General features: G+C 40.8%; 1 protein-coding gene across 1 annotated transcript in view; it reads left to right on the top strand.

Moving 5' to 3' along the window:
- Positions 1-1,305: 1,305 nt before the first annotated feature.
- ATSERAT3;1 (Trimeric LpxA-like enzymes superfamily protein) overlaps positions 1,306-26,455 on the top strand; it is a 43,058-nt gene continuing 17,908 nt past the window's right edge. Inside the window, exon 1 of the mRNA XM_089985882.1 lies at positions 1,306-1,819. Coding sequence (XP_089842008.1) covers positions 1,454-1,819 — 366 coding nt within the window. The 5' untranslated portion in view covers positions 1,306-1,453. The remainder of the gene's footprint in view (positions 1,820-26,455) is intronic.

Here is a 26,455-nt window from a genome sequence, read left to right as displayed (position 1 = left end):
GCCAATTCAACATAATATATTACAAATCGATATTAACAAACAAAATAATATCTCACAATTTGACACTAGAAAATACATAATATCTTACAAATCAATATACGACAATTCAGCATAATATATTACAAATTGATATTAACAAACAAAACAATATCTCATAAATCGATACTAGAAAACACATAATATCTTACAAATCGATATATGACAATTCAACATAATATATTACAAATCGCTATTAACAAACAAAACAATATCTCACAAATCGATACTAGAAAATACATAATATCTTATAAATCGATATACAACAATTCAGCATAATATATTACAAATCGATATTAACAAACAAAACAATATCTCACAAATCTATATACATGTTATTACAACCACGATTTGCGTTACATTGCATATACTGAGTGAATGGACGATACCGGATGGGGTAGAGGCCCTTGCACGCATCTGTAGTCAAGCATTCTTGTCAACAGATCCCACTGCCTTACAAATATCTTCAAGTTTTCAACCGTCGAAATGATAAATTCTACCTGTAATAACAAAACAACACCTTAATGACACTTACAATGGCATATGTTCTTCAACAATAGTATGACGACATGGAAATGTACTCACCACGCTTTAATGACACTTGTTGAAATGTTTGTGCGTCATTGTTTTTTTTTATACTGTTTAACGAAAACGAAGAAGATAAAACTATAAAAAGAGATGGCCGACAAATCCCCCTATGATGCCCATCAATGATCAAACCAATCGTTCAATTTATAGTTATCTCCACGAGGTAGGAACGAACCCAAAAAAGTTTTTTATCTAATACAAGGCAAGAACGAAAAGATGATCATGTGCTGTAACACAAGCTAAAAACAAAGGCCGAACGTGCAAATCTATTTAGGGGGAGCGAAAGAATATTTTCTTTCAACACATCTATTTTATGAAAAGACATTTCACTTGAAAGCATATCTACCTTTTTTTATATGCTATTTTAATATAAATTCATCGTAGCCAATATTGGCATATAAATTATGGCTGGTTCGAAGATATTCTTCCGTGTACACGGGAAAACACGAATTTGTGTTTCGAGTAAAACACACAACCCCCTCCCGTAGACGGCCCCTAGCCCGAAAAAAGCCGTGGTCCGAGACAGGAACGGTACAAATTCCATCGGTCCACGGATTCCTCTCTTTTATCCCAAGATAAGCGCGCACACACACACACAAAAGGGCGTCCCTTCTGCCCCAGTTTACGATAGCCCCCCATTGATTCAAGAAAATGACAAAACTCATCATCGTCATCGTGACCACCAGCGCTCAAGCTTGCCGCCTTACCAAAGTGGAGCAGCGGTGGGAGGGGAAACCATCATCATTCACCCACCTCAAACCTAAACACCGTAACGAGTCATTCCTTCATCTCTGTAGATTGCAGAATTGAGAGAGAGAGAGAGAGAGCAATGGTGGTGGGAGACAGCGAGGCTGGCGCGAGGATTTCGCCCTCGGAGGCGCTCTGCAACTGCTCGCTTTCCGCTCCTTCTTCTCACGAAGAGGAGGAAGAGGAAGACGATGACGAGGAGTTGCGGGTCGCTTGGGGCTCCGAAGGTAAGAGCTCGGCCATGCCGCTCTACAAGGAGGTAGCGTCGGCTGCGGCGGAGGCGCTGGCCAGAGAGCTCGAGTCCACTGTCGATTTCTCAGTTACTGGTTCACTCGCCGCCCCTCCTTGCTCTTCGGCGAAGCCTATCAAAGAGGGGGGCAAGAGCCTCGAGGAGCTCATTTTGGTCGATCCGATATGGGCCGCCATGAGAGCCGAAGCGAGGTTAGAGGTGCGTAGTTGCTGCGCCCATCACCACTCCCTTGTCACTTCTTGCAACTCTTGTTTTGTTTTTGTCATTTAATAATGGAAGAAAAGAATCGGTTGAGTTATGATAATGAGAGGCTTTTGACTGCGACCATTCATTTTGGCGATACGAAAGATGGTTTAGATTCTTTCTTTCAAAAAAGAAAAAGAAAAAAGATGGTTTAGATTCTGGTGTTGCTTTCTTGGATGGAAAACGTCAAGTGTAGTGGTTCCGGATTTTGATAAGAAAAGGTATTTTGCTGAATTAAATTTGGTTGGTGAGCATAATCTCTTGAAAGGACTTGTTGTGGAAATTTGGAAAGCTCTTCGTTGATGTGATCCCATTAGGAGTTTAAACAAACACTTGGTAGACACAAGTATACCTGCTTCGTACCGCCAAATTTGACACAGCCACCTCGAGAATCGGGCCATCTAGGGTGCGCTGAATAAATTCTCGCCTTGCTAATTGAGATGGGATCAGGTCAGAGTGTGAGCACTGCTAGATGCTGTTGATCTGAAGATGAACGGCATCCAAGACCTATACGAATGAGATGCCCATCACTTGGATGGGCCCACTCCTTTTTTCCGATGTCAGTCCTGTTTGAGAGGGACGACATTAGAAGAGAGGGTGGTGTATGTTCGCCCCCGATGATTCACTGAATCCCACGTCTGTGTTTGGGGGGTCGAATGAGCGCCACGTATTCATGCACATGGGGCTCGTATGCTCGTGTATGTTGACATAACTTTGCATCGGACTCGGTGCTGTTGCAAAAACTTAATCACCCTTACTTGCTTTTCTTGCCTTGAAATGACGGTTCGAGGAAATGACAAAAATATCCTCCATTCAAAAGCTGTGAAACGACCGTTCGAGAAAAAGACAAAAAAGGACAAAAAAGTCCTCCATCCAGAAAGTTTGAGAAAATGACAAAAATATCCTCCATTCAAGAGTTCTGAAACTCCGGTTCGAGAAACGGACAAAAAAGTTCTCCATTCAGAAAGTTTGATGTTAACTATTTAAAGTGGAGACGTTCCCTATTCATTAAACTCCTGCGCCATCTGCTGTAACAGTAGCTCCCATTATCAACCCAAACTTTGCCTTCGTCTCCAGTCGAGTTTTCCGCCTTGTTTTTTATCCTGTTTTACAACACATTGTCGCCTTCTCGTGCCTGCCTTGTGTTACAAAACATTCATGTGTCTTCTCTTCATTTTTGCTGTCGTTAGGCATCATGGAAGAAAGCAATGATGCACAAACATTCCAACCAGTGCCATTAAGGCAACGTGAGTAGCTTTTCTTCTTATCATGCTATCGATGAAGAAGGCATGTCCTCTGGTGTGCCATTAAGGCATTGTTTGGTTATTGCAGGTAGATCATGTTCTTACGATGGTTGAAAACTTATCGATATTTGTAAGACGCTGGGACCTGTTGACAAGAATGTTTGCTTACAAATGCTAGGAAGGGCCTCTACCCCATCGGGTATCCTACATTAACTAATTATATGCATTGTATCGATTTGTTTGCTATTATGCTCAATTTCTTTCTTATCGATTTGTAATTTATTGTGCGATATATTTATCGACCTTTTAGATAGTATGGTTTTGTATTGTTGAGTTGTAAGTTATTATGCTGAACTGCCGTATCGATTTTCAATAGCTTATAAATCGATATGTATATCGATTTGTAAGATATTATATGTTATGTAATATGTATTTCTAAGATATTTGTACACAGACTTTGAAAACGTGTGCGTGCAGAAACACATCGTTACTTGCATGTGGGGTGGGGGGGGGGGGGCGATTTTTGCAGGCATGTCGCTGCTCTCTCAGCGACTTCTATTGGACTCACTTTTGAGCCTAGTGGATGTAATGAGAGCGTCATCGTCAACACACATGGACGACATGTGTATTACAATTGGCATGGTAAGCGACAACTCGATGCTCAGTATAAGCAAACATCAAACCGCACTTGCTTTGATACTGTCATTCATTAAATCGTTGCTTTGACTTGCTTAACCTTATCGGTATCCGTTGTTATATGCATCCTGATTAAATCGTAGTAAACGTATACGCTTGCTAACGCAAATTGATATATTGCTTACAAAACATTTCACTATCTTCTCTTCTTTTTCGTTGCTGGTAGGCATTATAGAAGAAAGCAATGATTCACAAACATTCCAACCAGTGCCATTAAGGCGGCGTGAGTAGCTTTCCATCTCATCATGCTATCGAGGAAGAAGGCATGTCGTGTTGTGTGCCATTAAGGCATTTTTTGTTTATTGCAGGTAGATCTTGTTCTTTCGATGGTTGGAAACTTATCGATATTTGTAAGACGCTGGGACCTGTTGACAAGAATGCTTGTTTACAAATGCTAGGAATGGCCTCTACCCCATCAGGTATCCTACATTAACTCATTATATGCATTGTATCTCAAACCCTTGTATTAGTAACATACTTCCGTTTTTGTGAGATACATTTTTGTTAGTTAATATCGATTTGTTTGCTATTTTGCTGCAAACACAGATTGATATATTGCTTAAAACATTGTTGAGCTTATCATCAGGTTGTAATAAAGATGATGTAGCTCAATCAATCGAAAGATCTGGAGAATTGAATATCTATACTATTGACGCAACCGAAGAATTGAACATCTGCACTAATGATGCACATGAAAAGAAGGGTGGAGTCATTAGACCCACTCTTGACTTGAATGTTCCAGTAGAAGAAATGCAATTCAATAATGAGGTAGACTACCATGACAGTACACATAATAAAAGTGTAGGCACTGGGAATGTACATGGAAGTACACTTGACTTGAATGTTACAGTAGAAGAAATGCAAGTCAATAATGAGGCAAATTTTGATGTCAGTACACACAATAAAAGCGTAGGAACTGGGAATGTACATGGAATTACACTTGACTATGTTCCTGTAGAAGGAATGCAGTTTAATAATGAGGAAACTGCATATAAATTTTACAATGATTATGCCTTAAAAGTTGGCTTCAGTGTGAGAATGTTTTCCTGGTAAAAAAATGCACAGGGTGTCGTGGTTAGAAAGACATATGTTTGTTCCAAGCAAGGTTGGAACAAATCAATGGGAAATCCAACAAGGAGCATGCCAGAATCAAGATGTGGATGTCAAGCGAGAATGGTTTTGAGAAAACATCCGAATGAGAAATTTGTCGTGCGTACTTTAATCAGTGATCATAATTATGAGTTATCTGCATTATTTATGACTCCTATGCTAAGGTCACATCGTAAAGTAACTGTAGCGCATGCTGCAATGGCTGAAATAGCCGATAGCGCCGACATTGCACCAAGGAAGACATACAATTTGTTTACCCGCATAGATGGTGGTCGCGAAAATGTGCCATTCACACCTTTGGATCTAAGAAACCACTTGAGAAGGAAGATGACAGAAAACATGAAGAACAAAGAAATATGTTCTTTGGTTCATTACTTACAGAATAAATCAAGCAATGAACATGGTTTCTTTAGTGCAATGTAAGTGGACGAAGATGGATATGCTGTGAATATGTTTTGGGCAGATTCAAAGTCAAGAGTAGATTATGAATGCTTCAATGATGTGCTTGTGTTTGATACTACAGTAAAGATTAATACTGAACAGTGGCCATTTGCGCAGTTTGTTGGAGTGAACCATCACACACAGAGTTGTATATTAGGCGAGGCGTTTTTGTATGACTAGACCAAAGAAAGCTTTGAGTGGTTGTTCAGAGTATTTACACAGGCAATGAACGGGAAGCACCCTGAAACTGTACTTACAGATGGTGATCACGCAATTGCGGCTGCAGTGCTTCATGTGTGGCCAGATGCACATCATCGCCTATGTTTGTGGCATATCTTTTAAAATGCAGCAAGGAACATAGGACACATATTTAATCAGAATACAGGGTTTGACAAAAAGTTTACAAGGTGTGTACTTCATAACGTAGACGAGGTCACCTTTAAGTCAGATTGAGAGCAAATGATTAAGACATACGACTTTATTGACTGTCTGTGGTTACAAAATTTATATGCAGAAAAAGAGAAGTGGGCATTGGCATATGGAAGACAATACTTTTGTGCAGGTATGATAAGCACACAAAGAGCTGAATCTATGCATGCCACGCTGAAGAAAACCATGTATTCATGTTTAACAATGTTTCGTTTCATGGAACAATATGATTTATTTGTAAACAGTCTAAGACAGAGTGGGCTTGAACAAGACGTGAAATGCTTCAATACACGACCTCTAACTCTTGGCATAAAAATATTGATGCGACCTGCAGCTTTGTATACACTAACTGTATTTGAATGAATCAAGAAAGAGGTGTTACATGTCATGAATTGCAAAATAGAAGGACTCGTGCAAACCGAGAATATGCACAAATACCATATTTTATTGCAGGGCGAAAACCATCACGAAAGACAAGAAGCACATGTCACGTACAATGTTGACAACGGAAGAGTTGAATGTTCGTGCAAAATGTATGAATTCAAAGGTATTCTATGTTGTCATGCATTAAAGGCACTCAATCATGAGAAGATACAAGAAATACCTGAGTCTTACGTAATGCGAAGATGGAAGAGACGCGCAAAGATTGAAATGCTCGTTATGGACAATGCAAGTAAATCTGGTGTTGACCAGAAGTGCCACATAGCCTCTCGTTACCAACAACTGTGTAGGTCATTCATGCATGTTGCTGATTTGGCATCGAGAAGTGAAGAAGGCTATGCATATGTGAGAAAAGCTGCAATGGAGTTACTTGAAAACGTGGAGTCAATTCACCTTAAGTCCGTTGCAGCGAATGAATACCAACCGAAGATAATGGGATCGAACAACGTAGGTAAAAATCATGTTTCGCTCGGCACTCCCGAGAAGTTGCGCCGAAGCGTAAACATTATCTTCAACAAGTCAGTAGTGAACGTTGTTGATTATAATGGACATATTCATGAAGCGCAGGGTATCAAAAGAAAACCTGCCTCTGATCGCAGTCGTCGGAGGGCAAAGGGTGCACTAGAATTGGTTGGCAAGAAAAGGACTAAGATACAACCAACTTGTAATAAAAAACAACAAAGCCCTTCGAATGAACAGGTATGTAAGACATTATATTGCTTCCCATTACGTGAAGCTTGTCAATATCTAACTCGTGTAATGTCCAACATGCAACAATACCCTACAGAAGTACCAGCAAACGTTGAAACCTCCATTCCTCCCGACCAGATTTCCGGCAACGATCACTTTCGTTTTACAAGTCTATTGGTATGTAATCAATGTGGTGAGGAGGTATGTATTTCTTGTGAAACTTAATGCAGTGTCTTATATTTTCTCTGTCATGACAGGCTCTGATGCATTCGACAGATGGGTATGGGACGCAGGAATCTCGTGTGGGCTATTAGTTTAGTTGTCATGCCTCTTTGCATGACCCGATTTCAATAATGTCGGATTTGTTACGAGTTTATAGTGATTTGTCATCGACGACTTGCGGTCCGTGCTTGTATTTGCTTAAATCGATAGATAGCGATTTGTGGCTTATGTTGGAAGTCGATTCATGACATCACTGAATGACGATTTGTGGTTATCGTTGAATAGCGATATGTGGCATCACAACATAGTGATTTGAGGGTATTGTTCGAATGTCAATCTAAGCGGGCTGAGAAAGGTTGTTCAAGTAAGTTTTTATGGGGCATTGATCAAGGTTGCGATTCATTTTATGATCTGAGTAAGCTATCACTGCACAGGTGAAATCCTACTTAGATCATAAAATGAAGCGCAACCTTGATCAATGCCAAAAAAAAACTTACTTGAACCACCTTTCGCTTCCCGCTTAGATTGACAGTCGAACAATACCCCCAAATCATTATGCTGCGATGCCAAATATCGCTATTCAACGATAACCAAAAAATCGCCATTCAGTGATGTCATGAATTGACTTCCTGCAGAAGCCACAAATCGCTATCCACCGCTGCTCATAAATCGTTGTCTGGATCCCAGCATAAAGTATCCAGCGATGACAACAAATCCCTGTCCAGCCGACAACACAATCGCTTTCCCGCGATAACCACAACTGGTGTAAAAACCAGTTAAAAAAAAAAATTAAAAGAGATCGGACCGGGTCGGGTCCAGACCCGACCCGGATCCAACCCGTGCCCAGCCCCTCGAAAACTCCTTTTTCAGAGGGGCTGGCAGCCCACGGCAGGGGGCTTCTCCGGCGACACAAGGGGCGGGCCCTGTGTGCGCCCCCTCCCTATTAAAAGACGAGAAGGGAGAGGGGAGGGCTTACGAAGCTCCCCCGACTCTCTCTCTCATCTCTCGTCTCTCCCCTCACCCTCTGCTCTCTCCCCCGACCCCCCGACTCTATCCCTCACTCCCCTCCCGGCGAGCTCCCTTCCTGACGACCTCATTCCCCTCGGCAGCCCAGGTACCCCCCCCTCTTTTCTTCCGTTGATTCGCTGGAAGGCCGGCAGGTGGCCGGCGGCCCCTGCCGAGCCTTCCTCCTCCTTTTCTCGATAGGCAAGGGGCTCCGCCCCCTTGCCTTCCTCTTTTCTCTACAGGCAAGGGACTCCGTCCCCTTGCCTTCCTCTTTTTCGACAAGCAAGGGGGCTCCGCCCCCCTTGCTTTCCTCTTCTTAGCAGGCAGGGGGCGGAGCCCCCTGCCCTTTTTAACATTCTGGCAGGGGCCATGGCCCCTGCCCTTCCCTTTCCACGTAGGGGCCGATGGCCCCTACCCTTCTCCTTAAGAGAGGAGGTAGGAGCCAAAGGCTCCTACCTCACCCCTCGGAAACCAAGCAGGGGCCATTTGGCCCCTGCCCCTCTTTTAACCGACAGGGGGCCAGAGGCCCCTGTCTCTTTTTCTGTCGAGCAAGGGCTCGGCAGGGGCCTTTGGCCCTTGCACTCCCTTGCCCCTTTCTCTTTTAAAAACCCGGCAGGAGCCGAAGGTTCCTGCCCCTTCATTTTCTTTTAAAAAATTCCAGCAAGGGCCTCCTAAGGCCCTTGCCCTTTTCTTTTTTTTGAGACTCGACAGGGGCCTCTGGCCCCTGCCCCTTTTCCTGTCGAGCTTTAGCAGGGGCCATTTGGCCCCTGCCTCATCTTCCGAGGGCCGCAGGTGTGCATTTGGCCCCTGCGACCCCGTCTCTCTCTCTTTTTGCCTTCCGACAGGCCAACAGAAGGGGGTGGGAAGCCCCCCCTTCCTTTCAAGGTTGGAGAAGCCGAGTCTCCTCTCTATTTTTGCTCGTTTATGCCTTCTAAAATCACATTTTTTGCAGTTTACGCAACGGAGCCCGTTCGCGCCCTGCGAACTAAACCGACGATCACCTACGTTCGTATACGGCTTCATTCTCGCAATACCCCAAGGTAGGAGAAGTTGCACAAGGACTTAAATAATTAAATCAAGCTTAAATAATTAATGATCGAAAGGACTTAATGATATATTTATATACTTATACGTATATAAGTACACTTTTAAATCAAGGACGCGGTTTCGCGATCCTTGTCATTTGCTTTCGCATTTCTTATTTCAGTTTGCCGTCGCGCTTTGCGCCTAGGCTTTTACTTTCGTATTTACTGCTTATTATCTTTTAATTCAAGGACGCGGTTTCGCGGTCCTTGTCCTTTGCTTGCGCACTTCCTGTTTCTGTTGCCATTGCGCTTTGCGCCCAGGCTTTTGCTTTCGTATTTACTACTTACCGTCTTTTAATTCAAGGACGCGGTTTCGCGATCCTTGTCCCTTGCTTTCGCAGTTCCTGTTTGTCGTCGCCCTTCGCGCCCAGGCACTTCCTTTTCGCATTATTGTCTTTCGTTTTTGCCTTACTATAGACTCAGTGTATTCGGGAGGAATACCTATTCCTCTTTCTACCCGATATGTTTTGGGAAAACCCTTGATCTGGGGCAAGATCAAGTTGTTGGGTGATGGGTTCATTTGTGATGCCCATTTACCAAAACCAGTGTCGTGACTTACATAGCACCCAGACATTGCGTCATCGGATGTCAGATTCGAGAAAATCACATGCCATATGTTGGCAAGTTGTGTGTCGTTTTGAAAGATTTGAAATGTTAAAATAGCTTTTAAAAACATTATATCTTTGCGAAACACACTCCCGAGGCTCCTATTAAGGACCTGTATCCCTTTCCTCGTAAGTGTACTTCTTGAACATGCGAGACATGTTAGTACTACGACGATTGGATGAGAGAGTCTTATGACCTCGATTGATGCTTAGTGCACATTGTTGAAAACACATATAAAAAAAATGGGATCGCCTTCATAGGCAAGATGCTCGTTTCGGTCTAATGGACCAGAGCATGAAGAATGAGGCAACGGCTAAGAAACCCCGTCGCGCTCAATTCAACTTGGCTTCGTCAAGAGAGAGGACGAAGGGTACCAACTCCGATGGACAGACCATTTATGACTTTTTAAAAGGGCAAAAGACCCGTTTTTCCCCAGTCATCGGAGGTTAGGGGGAGGGATAGGGGCTACATAAGTTAGCCTAACACTTCTGCAGAAGTTGGATGCATCCCTATCAGGCCTTGGGGACTTACTCTCTCGACCATCGGTCGTCTCCATAGGAATAGGATTCAGTTAGACAACCGAGGTATATTAAAATACTTAACATAGTGAACACTCGGCTTGGACTCGACTGTTTCGACTCACGTGCCATGTATGTACCCGCATGGCCGGTTATCAAGTAATAACTAAATTAAGCATGCACACCCTTTTCAGTTTGTTGTACTTAGCTTATTCCTCCAGTCTATCTGCTTAGTTTGCTCGTTACTACCTGCTGCATAAATTATCTATGCCTAATTTAGTTCTTTCTGTCTTTTTACTCTCCTGTTAGTTTTTCGCAAAACTAACCCATTTCATGGGTACAAGTGACGATTAGGTGCATCAGGCGATGGCGCGACTGCGAGATGATTTAAGGATTCATTGTTTCTGCTCGTAGTTCTTCTCCTGGACATTTTGGTTTTTGATACGGTTTTCCCTTGAGGAAACCCAAATTTTGTACAAACTTGATACTCTCTTTAAATAAAAGAAATGGTTTCCTAAGTATTATTGCAGATCGTGCATGGTAAATCTTTGTTTTCTCGCTAACGTGCCCAAGGTTGTCAAACCTGTCATTTTTCTTTTAAAAGAAATCGTTTCCGCTGATTTTAGAAATAAACTCCGTAAAGAAAAGAAATTTTCCAACTATTTCAAGGAAATTATAAGGTTCAAAATTTTGGGGCGTTACAACTGGCTATGCAGTGAATACGAAGTCTACTTACGCAGCTCCAAGCGATAAACACTAATCGAAGCTTACATTTCAACGGTGCCATTCCTGGACGAAGAGAGATCAACCATGGAACAAAGAAGGAATTCCAGTTAATTTACCAACGTTAGTTGGTAAAGCTATGACGTAGCGTCGATTCAACTTCTTCTCCAGCAATTCTTTCGTGCTCCCAACACCTCCAATTGTTATCTTGTGAAAACTTTTAGCCATATGTTGTAAATAAAAGGCTAATCAATGTGTCTTTTCTCTTCCTCACTTCATTTCTTAAGAGGTAAGTAAACCTCTTCATCTGTTACATGGGGAGCTTTGTTCGCTTTAACAGTGGAAGTGCAAGTGTGAGTGATACTCCACAATTTCTCACAATCGCTTTGGAGTTCTTAACGTGGGATCGTTCAGATCCCTCGGGTTTTTATCAACAAACGTTCATTATCGCTTTATACTAGTATCGTTTAACACCGCAATTCGGTGTTGACTAATACCGTTTACAAAGGCCGAGTATTACAGCACAAATCGCTTTCCCGCGATAACCACAACTCGCTATGCAACGAATATGTAGTCGAATTACGCAATTTCAACCGATGACCATAATTTTTGGATTTGTGGTACATTATTCATTGATCATGTTGGTTGAGCAGTAGATCTTTTGGGTCATAAATAGTCACACAAGTACTGGACGGTGTGATTATATTCTACTTCGTGAACCAGCAACAATCAAACCGACGGTTCCTTCATAAACCTGGACTTCCTCTCCCGAACGTAGAAAATTGTGGTCGGTGAGGGAGACGAAGACAGCTACACGACCAACAATGGCGAATCATGCGTATATTGTCTTCACATCGTCTCCATTTTTAACAAAATCCGTCTCTTTCATGCCGTTTTTTGCGATTTGTGTTGTGTACTATATAATGTAATTTCCATATCGTTCATTGCAATGTCCTTATTCATTTCAGTAGAACATCCACCGACGAAGTTGGGCGAAAACTTAGTCAATCACTCCTGGAGGACATCAAACGAATGCGCAATGAATTCTCACAATGCAACATGATCAATAATTTTGTTCGTATGAAACTAGTAGGAGTTGTCTATATACGTAAGCCATGTGTACGTGCGTTAACAACACCATATTTGCTGCAAACAGACTATATCCGATTTCGTCAGTTATATTAAAAGCAACACACCAAGCCAGACTATAAGCATCGTCAGCCCGTATTTCATGGTATATCGGTTGTATTTTATGTTGCTTTTGGTTATTGATTTAGTCCAATTGATTCGTATGTTAACATTGTAATAACCATAATTTTAAGCATTTATTTTAAATATATTATGATATATGAGTGATTTGGGCCTAGGATCCAGTTTTGGTTGCCGCAGCTCGCCGGCGACTTCCTCTCCTCCGGCGCGCGCACACCGACTGAGAGAGAGAGGGATAGAGGGAGAGACTGAGTAGAGAGAGATGGGGGGACTGAGTGAAGAGGGCGAGACCCCCCTCTCCACTCCCCCCTTTATCATCCCCACGCCCCCTCCTTCTTAGCCGAGATGGGGGGAGGTCGGTTACGCCCTGCGTAACCCCCCCTTCCCCCCCCTTTCCTTTCCTGTTAGGTTTTATCGGGCAACCCTTATCGGGTTGCCCTTTTTTTTTTTTTTAAAGGCTGATACATGGGGTGCGGCTCGGGTCCGGACCCGAGACCCGGCCCCAAAACAAATATGGATCCACAAGTTGGATCCGAATGGATCCAACTGTGGATCCTTGGATTAATTTATTATTAAAAATTATTTTTTTTGTTTATTTATTATTATCATTAAATTGAGATTTAAATCCATAAATCCTAATTACCTCCTTTATGGGTCATAGATCCGAAATGTGGATCTAGGCCCAATTAGCATAATTTGAAATATTTTATAAAAAAAATCGGGTTTTACATCCCTACCCCCTTAAAAGAATTTCGTCCGCGAAATTAGAACGTACTAAATGTGAGTAGTACCAAAATCAATTATCACACGAGTACTAACGATTGTCAACTAAGAAGATACCTTAAACCAGATCAGTCTGATCGTCCTGAGTAGCAGTCGTAACAGCATAAACTCTCCCATTAGTCTTCCGCTGACCCTATTGCGGTTGAAGTATCTATTGTTGCTGCTGCAATGGTTGTTGTCCTACTTGAGCTGCTGGCTTGTTCGGGCAAAAAGGAGCAATGTGCCCTGGTTGTTGACAGTGATAGCAATTTCCTTTGAACAACGGGCAAAAACCTAGTGGATGGTTCTTGCCGCACCTACGACATGTTGGCGGGGCCTTTCCTTGCTGTTGCCCATTATAGGTCCGTTGCTTCTTGCCACCCTGAGTCTTTCCGCCTGTAGGTGAATCCTTCCTCTTTCCGTCCGAAGCATCACCTCCATTTGTGTCTCCCTTTTGTGATACGTTCCTAGACCTCTCTCAGTCCTTGGTCAGAACAGTGGCTGATTCGATAGCATCGGCCAAGGTAGGAGGCCGACCTGTCAAGGCACGAGTTCGCAACCCATCTCTTAATTCGTGCACGAACTTTGACGCCCTAGCCTTCTTATTCTTGAAGAGGTTCGGACAGTACCTCTCGAGGTTCCGAAACTTGGTAGTGTAATCTACCAGACTCATGGTTCCCTGAGTCAAATCAAGGAACTCCTGTTGCATCTGTTCCTCAGCGTATGCGGGGAAATAAGTGTCCAGAAACTCTTCCCTGAACGTCTCCCAGGGGATCTCGTCCCAATCGGCGAACTTCACCCTTCGCAGGGTGTCTCACCACTTCTTGGCATCGCCCTTCAGACGGTACGTGCCAAAAGATGTCTTCCTGTCCTCAGGAACAGACAGGACGTCAAACACTCGTTCCAACTCCTCAACCCAGTTCTCCGCTGCCTCTGGGTTTGCCTCTCCTGAAAAGGAAGGCGGGTCCAACTTCAGAAACCTTTCGAAGGAAACGCCACCCGCGTTTGGAACAATATTGACAGGAGGGTCACGAGTCGCTGCCTGCGCGCGCGGCTGCCTGTGCAGCCTGTGCCGCTTGGGCCGTTTGTGCAGCCTGTGTCGCCTGGAGGTTCTAGGCCGCTTGCAGCGCCTGCGCTGTTTGTGTCGCCTGAGCCGTCATGGTCTCCGTCAAGGTATGAATGGCCTCCATCATGAAATCTCTTTGCTCCTGCCAGTTCGTGGGAGCAGCAGTAGAAGACGAAGCACCTCTGCGGGTATAATGCGACATCTATAACGTACATCCTTTCTACAGATTAGACTCTTACTTATCCTACCCCTTAGGGTTGATCACGAACAATAATCGTTCACGTAATCATACCAAGACTTATTAAATTCATACCAATAGAATATTAAACTATAATTTCAATCAATCACACACAAAATTCACATACTTAAAGTAAAAGTATTAAATAACCTTACCAGTGAAGATGATTGCTCTGGAGGACGACTCACACTTGTCGACGCTTCAGGACAGGGCTCATATACCAAAATAAAAATTTAATACTCAAAAGATGATAAAATTGCAAGTCTTTGTGGTGGGCTATGATACCAAACCTATAACGACCCCAATCCATACCCTTTAAAAATACGGAATATATATATATATATATATATATATATATATATATATATATATATATATTTTCTTCTAAGAGTTGCGGAAACCTTCTCTGCAAGGCTCAAATCCATCCTAACCAAATTCATAGAGCACTAAGGGTAGCAGGCGACCTACAACGAGAAGTTTGACTAAGGGGGTGTTTGCATGTCGCGAAGGAGGCTCTGGGGATTTTGAATCGGACCCCCCCCCACCACAAACGAAGTTGCAATCATCATCCATATCAACCAACTAAAACTCTTTTATTAATGAGTAAGAAAATTTCAAAGACAAGGTTTTCTTCAACTGAAAGTAAAGTAACAATTTCAAAAATTAAAAGAACTAAAAGACAAAAGAAAGAGCCACTATGTCCTCTACTGAAGCTGACAAGCCCAAGTATAACTCATCCATTCCCAGATGCATGTCCAACTTCACTGTTCACCATTTCCTGTGAAAAACCAACAAAGTAGGGTGTCAGAACCGAAATTCTGAGTACAACTACTTCTAAAGAAAACAGGTGAGAGAAAGAACATGGATAAGATTTCATGCAGTGATTTGAGTGAGTACAGATATAAAATTTGCAACATTTAAATATCCATAACTACCAACATTTACATATGCCCACCAGTCAAGAACAGTAAATCAGTACCATATATCAATAACTAAATAGCCAGTTCTAATGCATAACAGAAAAATGCATGATTATATGCAATGCATGATTTCTTCTGTTATCTTTCATTTATGTTTCATCTTTTCATATGCATGCCCTATTAGATGCACACAACCTTAAGTTCCTCTTTTTAATTACTGTTGCCCGCGGATACACCAAACGGGTACAAACCCCGAGGTCAAGTAGGTTCTCAGGGTAGCTTAACACACAATTTGTAATTTATTACTGGGTTCCAACTTAGTCCTCGACCGATATCAGGAAACAGCACCATCCATCGGAACATTAGACCTCCACATCTAATGTCGGGGACACAAGGGACACCCCACGCCCACAAGTGCCACTTCCTTGGTACCATAAACTCACAGCTGTGACTAACACACCACTCCCGGGTAAAGTGGCGGGTTCTTCCTAAAACCGTGGCCAGGAGAAGAACCTCAATATCGGGTTCAGGGGCAACAACGCACACAGAGTTTTTGTATCCTCACAGTCTCCCCAAGACCGGATATCTAAGATTCTCATACTCCAGATGAGATATCCCAGAATGTATGTTACACTGTTCTTATTCATTATATTTTTAATTAAGTCCATTTCTTTAAGTTTGCAACACCATATGCAAAAGTAAAGTGAAAACCCCGCATCCTCCCTTGCAGGGACCCATTACGGACTCCAGCCTGTATAAACCACTAGAACAGTGTAGTAATGTGCCAACCATCTTATGTGGTTTAAGTGATGCATTTAAAAACATAAATAAAAGAAAACCAAACCCACGGCTCTCTAGGCCGATGACGGTCCAATTTAGGCCATCTATGCACCACATAATTAAAACCAAGTAGTGTTTCATTCATAACACTAAGCCAAAATGCCAAAATGCCTATATATTCATGCAAATATAAACCCAAACATATGCATGTCATAATTCATTCATATGCATTTTCAATGTGTGTGTTACCTACATCACATATGGGCGTTAACCAAATCCATGGTTTCTTTAAGTGTAAGAGTGTACATGTACCATTTCACACAATAATCAAGCGTACATATTCAAGAAGAATTACTAAAGATTGAATCATGCTCACACTCATGCGTACCATAATCATAACAGTCAAGTGAAATCATAAACCTCCACGGCAAGTGTTTCCATACAATCCAATACACAAGCCTTTAAATAACACATGAACTCCAAATAAAAATACAATGTTCAGCTAGAGACAACAAAGCAAGATACATTACATATAAAATTTCAGTTTTATGTGTCCATCCTCCCTAAACAGTGTAACATGAGCAATATTATACACAACTGAAAATTTTCAGGTTATGTTTCAATGATCCCACGCTGCATCTTACAAATCTTAAGCTTAACCACACTCAAGAACCAGCTTGAGCTACGTTAGAACAACTCAATTTACTTCAATTCATCAAATCACACATTCTCAGACCAAAACTCAATTCAACATAAACTTTCAGAACACAGACTGATGAAACTCAATCATGTTCATATAACACAGCATGCCTAAACCAAAATTTAACATAAACCAGGACATTCAACTGACCCATTAATGATTACTAACAAGTATAACTAGTTAGTCATGCTTCATTTTATTCATTTTATGTCAATAGATTGCCTAACAGAAAAATACTAATGAACCCATTCTCTAATGATAACAATTGTGCCCAGTTTACCGAATATGAATGGGGAACTGTACAAAAGAGTGGAGGTCGGCTATGTGTACCTAATAATTCTGTCCTCTTATTTGGCATATCACAGTATGACATTGCAAGACAAAATTTGAAATAGATTTCTGTGGCTTGATAACCCCAAATGAAAACAGCAAGAGCAAAACAAATCATTCTTCACATGAAACATGTTACAGATTCCTTTCTGGTATAACTATGCCATGAAGACATTAGTTTAGTAATAATCAAGCACAGGTAAAAAGAATAAAGGAAGTAAGAATGTGAAAGGACAATATGATTTCCAGCTCAACTCAAGTGAAAGCTTCATTTTGACAGGTCACGGACTAACTATCAGTCCCGTGAAATTTCAATACAAGGGTACAAGGCAAAATACGCAGGCCATTATACACAGTTTTAAGTCTTAAACCGAACGCACGTTGAGCTGTGTAATGGCATTCCAACATTCAGTTTTAGATTCTCATTCTAATACCCAATTTCAGTTATATCATGCAGCCTTTCATAAGTCTGGGTGTTATGATTTCAAATTTTGAGTATTCAGCAGGAAGTATAGCAGTACATTATCATACTTATCAAAATATGAATGAATGATGTTCAGCAACCTATCGCATCAATGTACAGAAACTTCATAACGATTTATATATGCACATAATGCACATCGTGTAACCTACCCAAGTCAGGTTATACATGACTCTCCCTATGCACATACAATGATAACGAAACCCCATGCCCTAAGTGATATACCTAAACAGAATTTAAAACAACCTAGATTCGAGTTATTGGTTCCAAGATCGAAAAACCCCAAATAAAGTTTTATTTTAATTTGATAATGGCAGCCGAATCCCCCAAATCTGATTGATTAGGGTTTCTGACAACCTTCATAACCTCCTCAACACTGAAACCCAACAATTTACGTGTCCCAGAACAGTTCTCTTTTTTTTTTTGCTATTTCACAAACACCAACTTGAAAAGAAAAATCGCCCAAATTAGCAATCTCTGTCCAGGCTATTTATTTTTCCTATGCAATTCACCTCTTTACGTAATACAAACATATTAAACACCACAAGAAAATCCAAAATGATGAAAAAAAAACAAGTAAAACAAACAGATCCAAAGACTATATAGCTCCAAAAACGATACCAACATCCAAAAACATCATCTACCGAAACACCCGTTAAAAAAAATCTCTAAGATTTTCATCAAAGGGGATCAATTGCACACACAGGAAACCCTTTTTTTTTCAGAAAAATCGAAATCACACATCCTCTTGATGATGAAAATCCGAAAACCCCCAAATCATAGATTTGGGTTTTCGGGTTAGGGTCGATGAAAACCCCCAAAACAAAATTTAATTCACGAAGCAACGAAGGAAACAACAATCAGCCATGCAAAAGGTCCCCATGGACCCTCACCTCAAAAGACTACACGGGATCGAACCCATGTTCGATCCCTCACCTAGAATCGAGAGGAGCACCATACCTTTTGAAGAGTTTTCCGGCGATCGGAGGCTGAAACCACGTGGGTAAGGCCGCGGCTGACGCTCCTTGTTGCTGCCGTGACAGGAAGTCCTCGCCGTGGCCTGTGGTGACTGTTGGTTGCCGCAGCTCGCCGGCGACTTCCTCTCCTCTGGCGCGCGCACACCGACTGAGAGAGAGAGGGATAGAGGGAGAGACTGAGTAGAGAGAGATGGGGGACTGAGTGAAGAGGGCGAGACCCCCCTCTCCACTCCCCCCTTTATCAGCCCCACGCCCCCTCCTTCTTAGCCGAGATGGGGGGAGGTTGGTTACGCCCTGCGTAACCCCCCCTTCCCCCCCCCCTTTCCTTTCCTGTTAGGTTTTATCGGGCAACCCTTATCGGGTTGCCCTTTTTTTTTTTTTTAAAGGCTGATACATGGGGCGCGGCTCGGGTCCGGACCCGAGACCCGTAACCCGGCCCCAAAGCAAATATGGATCCACAAGTTGGATCCGAATGGATCCAACTGTGGATCCTCGGATTAATTTATTATTAAAAATTATTTTTTTTGTTTATTTATTATTATCATTAAATCGAGATTTAAATCCATAAATCCTAATTACCCCCTTTATGGGTCATAGATCCGAAATGTGGATCTAGGCCCAATTAGCATAATTTGAAATATTTTATAAAAAAATCGGGTTTTACAGGAACACGCATATGTTTTCCTGTGTGTGTGTCGACATATACCACACTCAAACCTGTCATCTTTTTCTGTGTGAACAGGAACCACACATAAGTGCGCGAGATTGTCAAAAGAAAATTAGGTTTAGCGCGTGTTGTTTTGAGAAATATGTAGATGCACAAGTGCAGATGCATGTGATTAGTTAAAAAAAAAAATATGGTTTTGATTCCTTGACCTAGAGTTTGATAAGTTTTAACAGTAATACTGACCGATTTTGGGGCTGACAGATTCAAGATAGATTCTTGAATCAGCCAATATATATATATATATATATATATATATATATAAACATATGAGTATAAACACTGGATCAAATTTCGAAGGAGGTTTGAACATATTGAAATTTATTTATGATGTCCCAAATGTTAACTTCTTTTGGAACCACAAAATTTACCAATCTTGAATAATCAACTAACGCTAAACTGAACGAATGTTGCAATTTGTATTGTTTATATATTCAATTCAATCTGATTCTAAAAGAAAATTAAATTTCTGGTATGTAAAAAGAAAAAATTCTGATTTCTGGCATGTACAAGAAATCTGTTTGGAAACCCAATTGAAATCTGAATTTTTGTTGCCTCTAATTTTGTTTAGAGAGGTAAAACCGATCTGTCTTGGACAGTCAACTAAATCTAAGGATAGTAGATGTTGAATTTGAATGATTATAAAAGTTTTGTGTTTTCAGTTGTCATGGTTCAATGTGCCTTCCTTTATTTGCTATGAAATGTGGCATGGTGAACACAAAACTTGAATATCTATGTGTGCCTTATGTTCACTGAAATTTTGCAATATCTCATTAAATTGTATAGTGATTGTGTGTGCGGACCACTCATAGGAAGCATGTGTTGCTCATGAAATAGCAAATTGTAAGTGCATGTGCATATATGGGATCGAAGTCTATTGGCATGTATAATCATGTATAATATTCTCATATACTTATGAAACTATGGATAAATGCTTGTGTGTTAAGTGATTACATGAAAGCACTTACACATGAAGGGTTACACATGCATATGACTGCGAAAGCTCATGCACATTGTTAAAATGGTAAGAATGAATGTGCATGTGGAATTATGTTGGTATGATTGCATACATTGCAAGTTATGATTTTTGCATGCGATGCATCGATGGCCTAAATGGACCATCATCGGCCTGGAGAGCCGTGGGTTTGGTTTGTTTTCACATATGTTGTTAACTGCATCACTTGAACCACGTAAGATGGTTTGACACTTTACTACACTGTTCTAGTGGTTTATACGAGTTGGAGTCTCGTAAGGGTTTCCGCAAGGGAGGATGCGGGTTTTTACTTTACTTTTGCATATGGTGTTGCAAACTTAAAGAAATGGACTTAATTAAAAATATAATGAATAAGAACAGTGTAACATACATTCTGGGATATCTCATCTGGAGTATGAGAATCTTAGATATCCGGTCTTGGGGAGACTGTGAGGATACAAAAACTCTGTGTGCTGTAATTTGGTCCCCTGAACCCGATATTGAGGTTCTTTCTCCTGGCCACAGTTTTAGGGAGAGTCCGCCACTTTACTCGGGAGTGGTGTGTTTGACACAGCTGTTGTTTATGGTACCAAGGAAGTGGCACTCGTGGGCGTGGGGTGTCCCTTGTGTCCCCGACATTAGATGTGGAGGTCTAATGTTCCGATGGATGATGTTGTTTCCTGATATCGGTCGAGGGCTAAGTTGGAACCCAGTAATAAAATACAAATTGTGTGTTAAGCTACCCTGAGAACCTACTTGACCTCGGGGTTTGTACCCGTTTGGTGTATCCGCGGGCAACAGTAATTAAAAAGAGGAACTTAAGGTTGTGTGCATCTAATAGGGCATGCATATGGAAAGATGAAACTTAAATGAAAGATAACAGAAGAAATCATGCATTGCATATAATCATGCATTTTTCTGTTATGCATTAGAACATGCATGTTGAATCATTCTTGATATCATGACATGATGTGGTGGTAGCATATGATTTACTTCTTGAAATCATGCTGCAAGGTTTGGCTATTTAGTTCCTGATATATGGTACTGATTTACTGTTCTTGACTGGTGGGCATATGTAAATGTTGGTAGGTATGGATATTTGAATGTTGTAAATTTTATATCTGCACTCACTCAAATCATTGTCTGAAATCGTATCCATGTTCTTTCTCTCACCTGTTTTCTTTACAAGTAGCTGTGCTCAGAATTTCGGTTCTGAAACCCTACTTTCAAATTATCCCTAACTACCAATAATTGCATATACTCATCAGTCAAGAACAGTAAAACAATATCATATATCGATAACTAAATATCAAACCTTTCAGCATGATTTCACAAAGTAAATCATATACTACCACCAAATGATGTCATGATATCAAGAATGATTCAAACATGCATGATCTAATGCATAACAGAAAATGCATGATTATGTGCAATGCATGATTTCTTCTGTGATCTTTCATTTATGTTTCATCTTTCCATATGCATGCCCTATTAAATGCACACATCCTTAAGTTCCTCTTTTTAATTACAGTTGCCTGCGGATACACCAAACGGGTACAAACCCCGAGGTCAAGTAGGTTCCCAGGGTAGCTTAACACCCAATTTGTATTTTATTATTGGCTTCCCACTTAGCCCTCGACCGATATCAGGAAACAACACCATCCATCAGAACATTAGACCTCCACATCTAGTGTTGGGGACACAAGGGACACCTCACACCCACAAGTGCCACTTCCTTGGTACCATAACAACAGCTGTGTCAAAACACACCACTTCCGGGTAAAGTGGCGGACTCTCCCTAAAACCGTGGTCAGGAGAAAGAACCTCAATATCGGGTTCAGGGGACCAAATTACAGCACACGGAGTTTTTGTATCCTCACAGTCTCCCCCAGACCGGATATCCAAGATTCTCATAGTCCAGATAAGATATCCCAGAATGTATATTACACTGTTCTTATTCATTATATTTTTAATTAAGTCAATTTCTTTAAGTTTGCAACACATATGCAAAAGTAAAGTGAAAACCCCGCATCCTCCCTTGCAGGACCCATTCGGGACTCCAACCCGTATAAACCATTAGAACAGTGTAGTAATGTGCCAAACCATCTTATGTGGTTTAAGTGATGCTTTTAAAAACATAAATAAAAGAAAACCAAACCCACGGCTCTCCAGGCCGATGATGGACCATTTAGGCCATCGATGCATCATATAATAAAACCAAGTAGTGTTTACCCATAACACTATGCCAATAATGCCAAAAGCATGTGCACTTATGCAATCATACACCCAAACATATGCATGTCATAATTCCTTCATATGCATTTTCAATGTGTGTGTTACCTACATCACATATGGGTATTAACCAATCCATGGTTTCTTTAAGTGTGTGAGTGTACATGTACCATTTCACATATAAATCAAGCATACATGTTCAAGAAGAATAACTGAATCATGCTCACACTCCTGAGTACCATAATCATAACAGTCAAGTGAAAGCATAAACCTCCACGACAAGTGTTTCCAAATGCGCATCCATATATGCCAATATAACCATGGACATGAAACAACAACACTCACAAGCATGGTTTCAAAGATTCATGGGCAAGGATTCACATATTTATACCAAAATGTATGTTGTCATCCCTTGATTAATTTTATTATATCATGTGAACACCCATGCATGTAGATTCAAGCAATAAAGCATTAGTTTCATGATTGCTCATGCCCATGAAAACAACTAGACAACGATATCCAAATCAAGCACAACAAATCAAGTCTAAGCATATTAGCATTTTCATTCACCAGTATGCAAATAGCCAGGTCTAACACGATTAGCTAGTATTATGCAAAAATTAAAGTGCTAAGCTAAGCTTCCATATGAGCCATACTATACATGAACACTTATAAAAGAATTTCTATACATAAAATGACTTATAGTTTATTTACAAAAATATACACAGCAACACTATGGATTTGATTGGTATTCTTCTTCACAACAGTGACATTGCCATTTAGATGCACCATTTTGCATCACATAAGTAATGTGCTTATTCATCATCAATTTCAGATAAAAGGATGCTAGCCCTCCAAAGTCACTCTTCAATGTTGCGGTTGATTCATGTGATTGTCCTTTAGTTCTAGGCTCACCATAAATATGCCATAGACACATCCTGTTAATAGATGCTTTGATCACAAACCAGCTGCTAGCACTGTCGCAACCTTGTAGTTGTAGCCTTACCTCTATAGTGTATGATCCATTTCCTCGACTTAAGGAATATTACAGCATTGCTAGTTCCTCACAGTACCCCCTCCAGTTACATATAGTTAATCAAGTTTGAAAAGAACACATGCATGCCCCAAGTTTGGTTGCTAAATTTGTATGTCACAGGCAGTAGGTTAAATTACTATTATTGATGTCCTCCAGCTGTTGCTATAAGCACTCTGATGATAATTGCTTATTCTAATGTTGGTTGATAGAGATCTCACTATTACTCTATTTCTAGATAATGCACGTGTAGGATGCCACCATGATTATAAGGAGCTTCTAGGTTAGAACCCCAACTTTTCCACAAGTTATGAAAGAGAGCAGAAATAAGCATGAAATTTTATGAAAAGTAATTCAGTACCACACATATCATTTCTTTAGGTGTTTAGAAAATAGAAGACCTCTTCTGCAACTACATCCAACATTACCAGTTCCCAAATAGGACCAGCCACGTAAATACCTCATACCTAGAACTGGAACATTCCTGTGCATGTTCAATAAGACCAAACATCAAATATAACCGCTCACTGTAGCATGATTTAACTTCAAATTCACCAATGAATTCTCATCTTATAATAACCCTAATTAATGATATTGTAAATGCATAAGTCGGCAACCAACATCTTTGCTGCATCCAAGTTAGAGAGGTTTCCTTGTAACTAAATTTGGTTTCCAAATCCTGAAGATGTCAACTGGTGATTGATTGATTTAATCAAACCACCAGTTTTTCAACAAGAAAATTGAATTTTTAGATTTTATGCCATTTTTATTAAAAAGAAAAGAAAATTAGGTTCTTGAGACCCCTTTATCCTTTCTCAGGTGATGACCTGCTCGAAAATAACACTATCAAGTCAATCCAAATCTCAGTCTCCACCATCTATAACAAAAATCAGTTTGACTTGCAGTAAGCCTTATAACTTCAATATTTTAAATATTTAATCCAAAAAAATCCATCTCTTTCACTCTAAAATGTATGCACCCATTTGCTCCCAAAGGAAAAATCCTTCATAAAGTTAATAAATAGAAATTCTAAAATAAATATAACAGTTAATTATTCTGTCTCAAGTTTTACAAGTTTTTAAAAGAACTCACATAAAATGCTAAACATCGAAAATTAATCATTAAAGAAGTTAGCATCATCAAATTAACAAGAAATTTAAATACAATCCCCCCCTCAAATCGAAAATAAACTGTCAATCCCCAATTTCGATCGAATTGGGGTTTTCGTCAATCATCCCCAAATCTAAAAGAAACTGAAAACCCCATGATTCTTGAGAAAAAGAATAGCCCTAGGAAGGGTTTTCCAGGAACCCATCTCAAATCATCGCACGGAATCGAACCCTTGTTCGATTCCTCACCCAAAATCCAAGAAGCACCGTACCTCTTGAAGAGTTTTCCGGCGATCGGAGGCTGAAATCACGTGGTAAGGCCGGCTGGGGTTGCTCCTTGTTGCTGTCGTGACAGGGAGCTCGCTGGAGGTCGGCGATTGCCGCAGATCGCCGGCGACCTCTTCTTCTTCCGGTACACCGAACTCGACAGAGAGAGGGATAGAGGGAGAGAGAGATGAGGGAGAGAGATGGGGGACTGAGTGGAGAGAGAGAGACGAGTGGAGAGGGCTCCCTCTCCACTTCCTTTTATCGGCCAAGACCCCCCCCCCCCCCTTCTTCCATGCCGAGATGGGGGGAGGTCGGTTACGCCCTGCGTAACCCCCCCTTCCCCCCTTTCCTTTTCCTGTTAGGTTTTATCGGGCAACCCTTATCGGGTTGCCCCTTATCCTTAAAAGGGCTGTTATATGGGGCTCGGGTCCGAACCCGGGACCCGTAACCCAGCCCCAAACTATATGGATCTACAAGTTGGATCCGAATGGATCCAACTGTGGATCCTCGGATAAGTTATAAAAAATAAAATTTTATTTAATTTTAATTTCACATTATACATAAAATTTTACCCCCATCAAAATGGATCGCAAGTTGGATCCAAGTGGATCCAACTGTGGATCCTCGAATTCACTTAATATATATACATATATATATATGTATATTTATATTTTATTACCAATATTAATACTATTTATTTATGATTATACATATATATATATATATATATATGGATCCGGTATATGGACCCCATACCCATCTACGCACCCCTATTGAATGATTATTCTCCGAATTATTTAATTAATTAAAAATTATTGTACTTATACGTACATATCAAATTTACGAGGTAAATGTATGCGAAAAACCCCTTTATAGGCCCTGGATCTGCAATTTGGATCTAGGCCCAATTTGCATAATTTAAAATATTTTGTAACTAAAATTTCCGTGTTTTACACTATTGGTTCCACATTACAATTTGTTTTTGCAGGTTGATATACCTGGATTCCGCGAAGAACTCTGCCAAATATTGACGTCTTTCCTAATTGCGGAGGCGAAACTAACAGAGCCGCCACGAGGATGTAAAAGGCAGCGACCAGCGGTGCCCAACACACATGATTGACAGTCGCAAAATTAGATTGCGATGTATGCAATGAACGAAGCCTTGTAATGTTCGAAATGATAATAGTCAACATCGTTATGAAATGTTTGATGTTTAAACATCGCCTTATTGCTGACACGCACAGAATGAAAATCACAGAAGAGACTCGAGATGAATGCGGTGAACAAGAGCCAATAATGTCGCTTTCGTAATTACAAATAGTACACATCGATATGACGAGTTTGCCATTCAGAAATGGTGGTCTAACGTCAGCTTCACTATTACTACCATGAAATCTTGTGTAAGAATTTGTAAATTTTTTGAATTTGAAACGACTTTTCTTTTAATTATGATATTGCATACATATGAAAAAAGTCTACACGGATACAACAACTGCGTCGAAGCGCCTATACACTCGATTCAAGAACAAGTCGCTTTTGCAGGAATTGTCGGTTTGTCGGTTCCTTATTCGCGAAGCAAA

This window comes from Nuphar pumila, chromosome 13, assembly GCF_984573655.1.
Source record: "Nuphar pumila chromosome 13, dmNupPumi1.hap1.1, whole genome shotgun sequence".
Classification (NCBI taxonomy): domain Eukaryota; kingdom Viridiplantae; phylum Streptophyta; class Magnoliopsida; order Nymphaeales; family Nymphaeaceae; genus Nuphar; species Nuphar pumila.
This window is presented reverse-complemented; position numbering and strand designations above follow the sequence as displayed.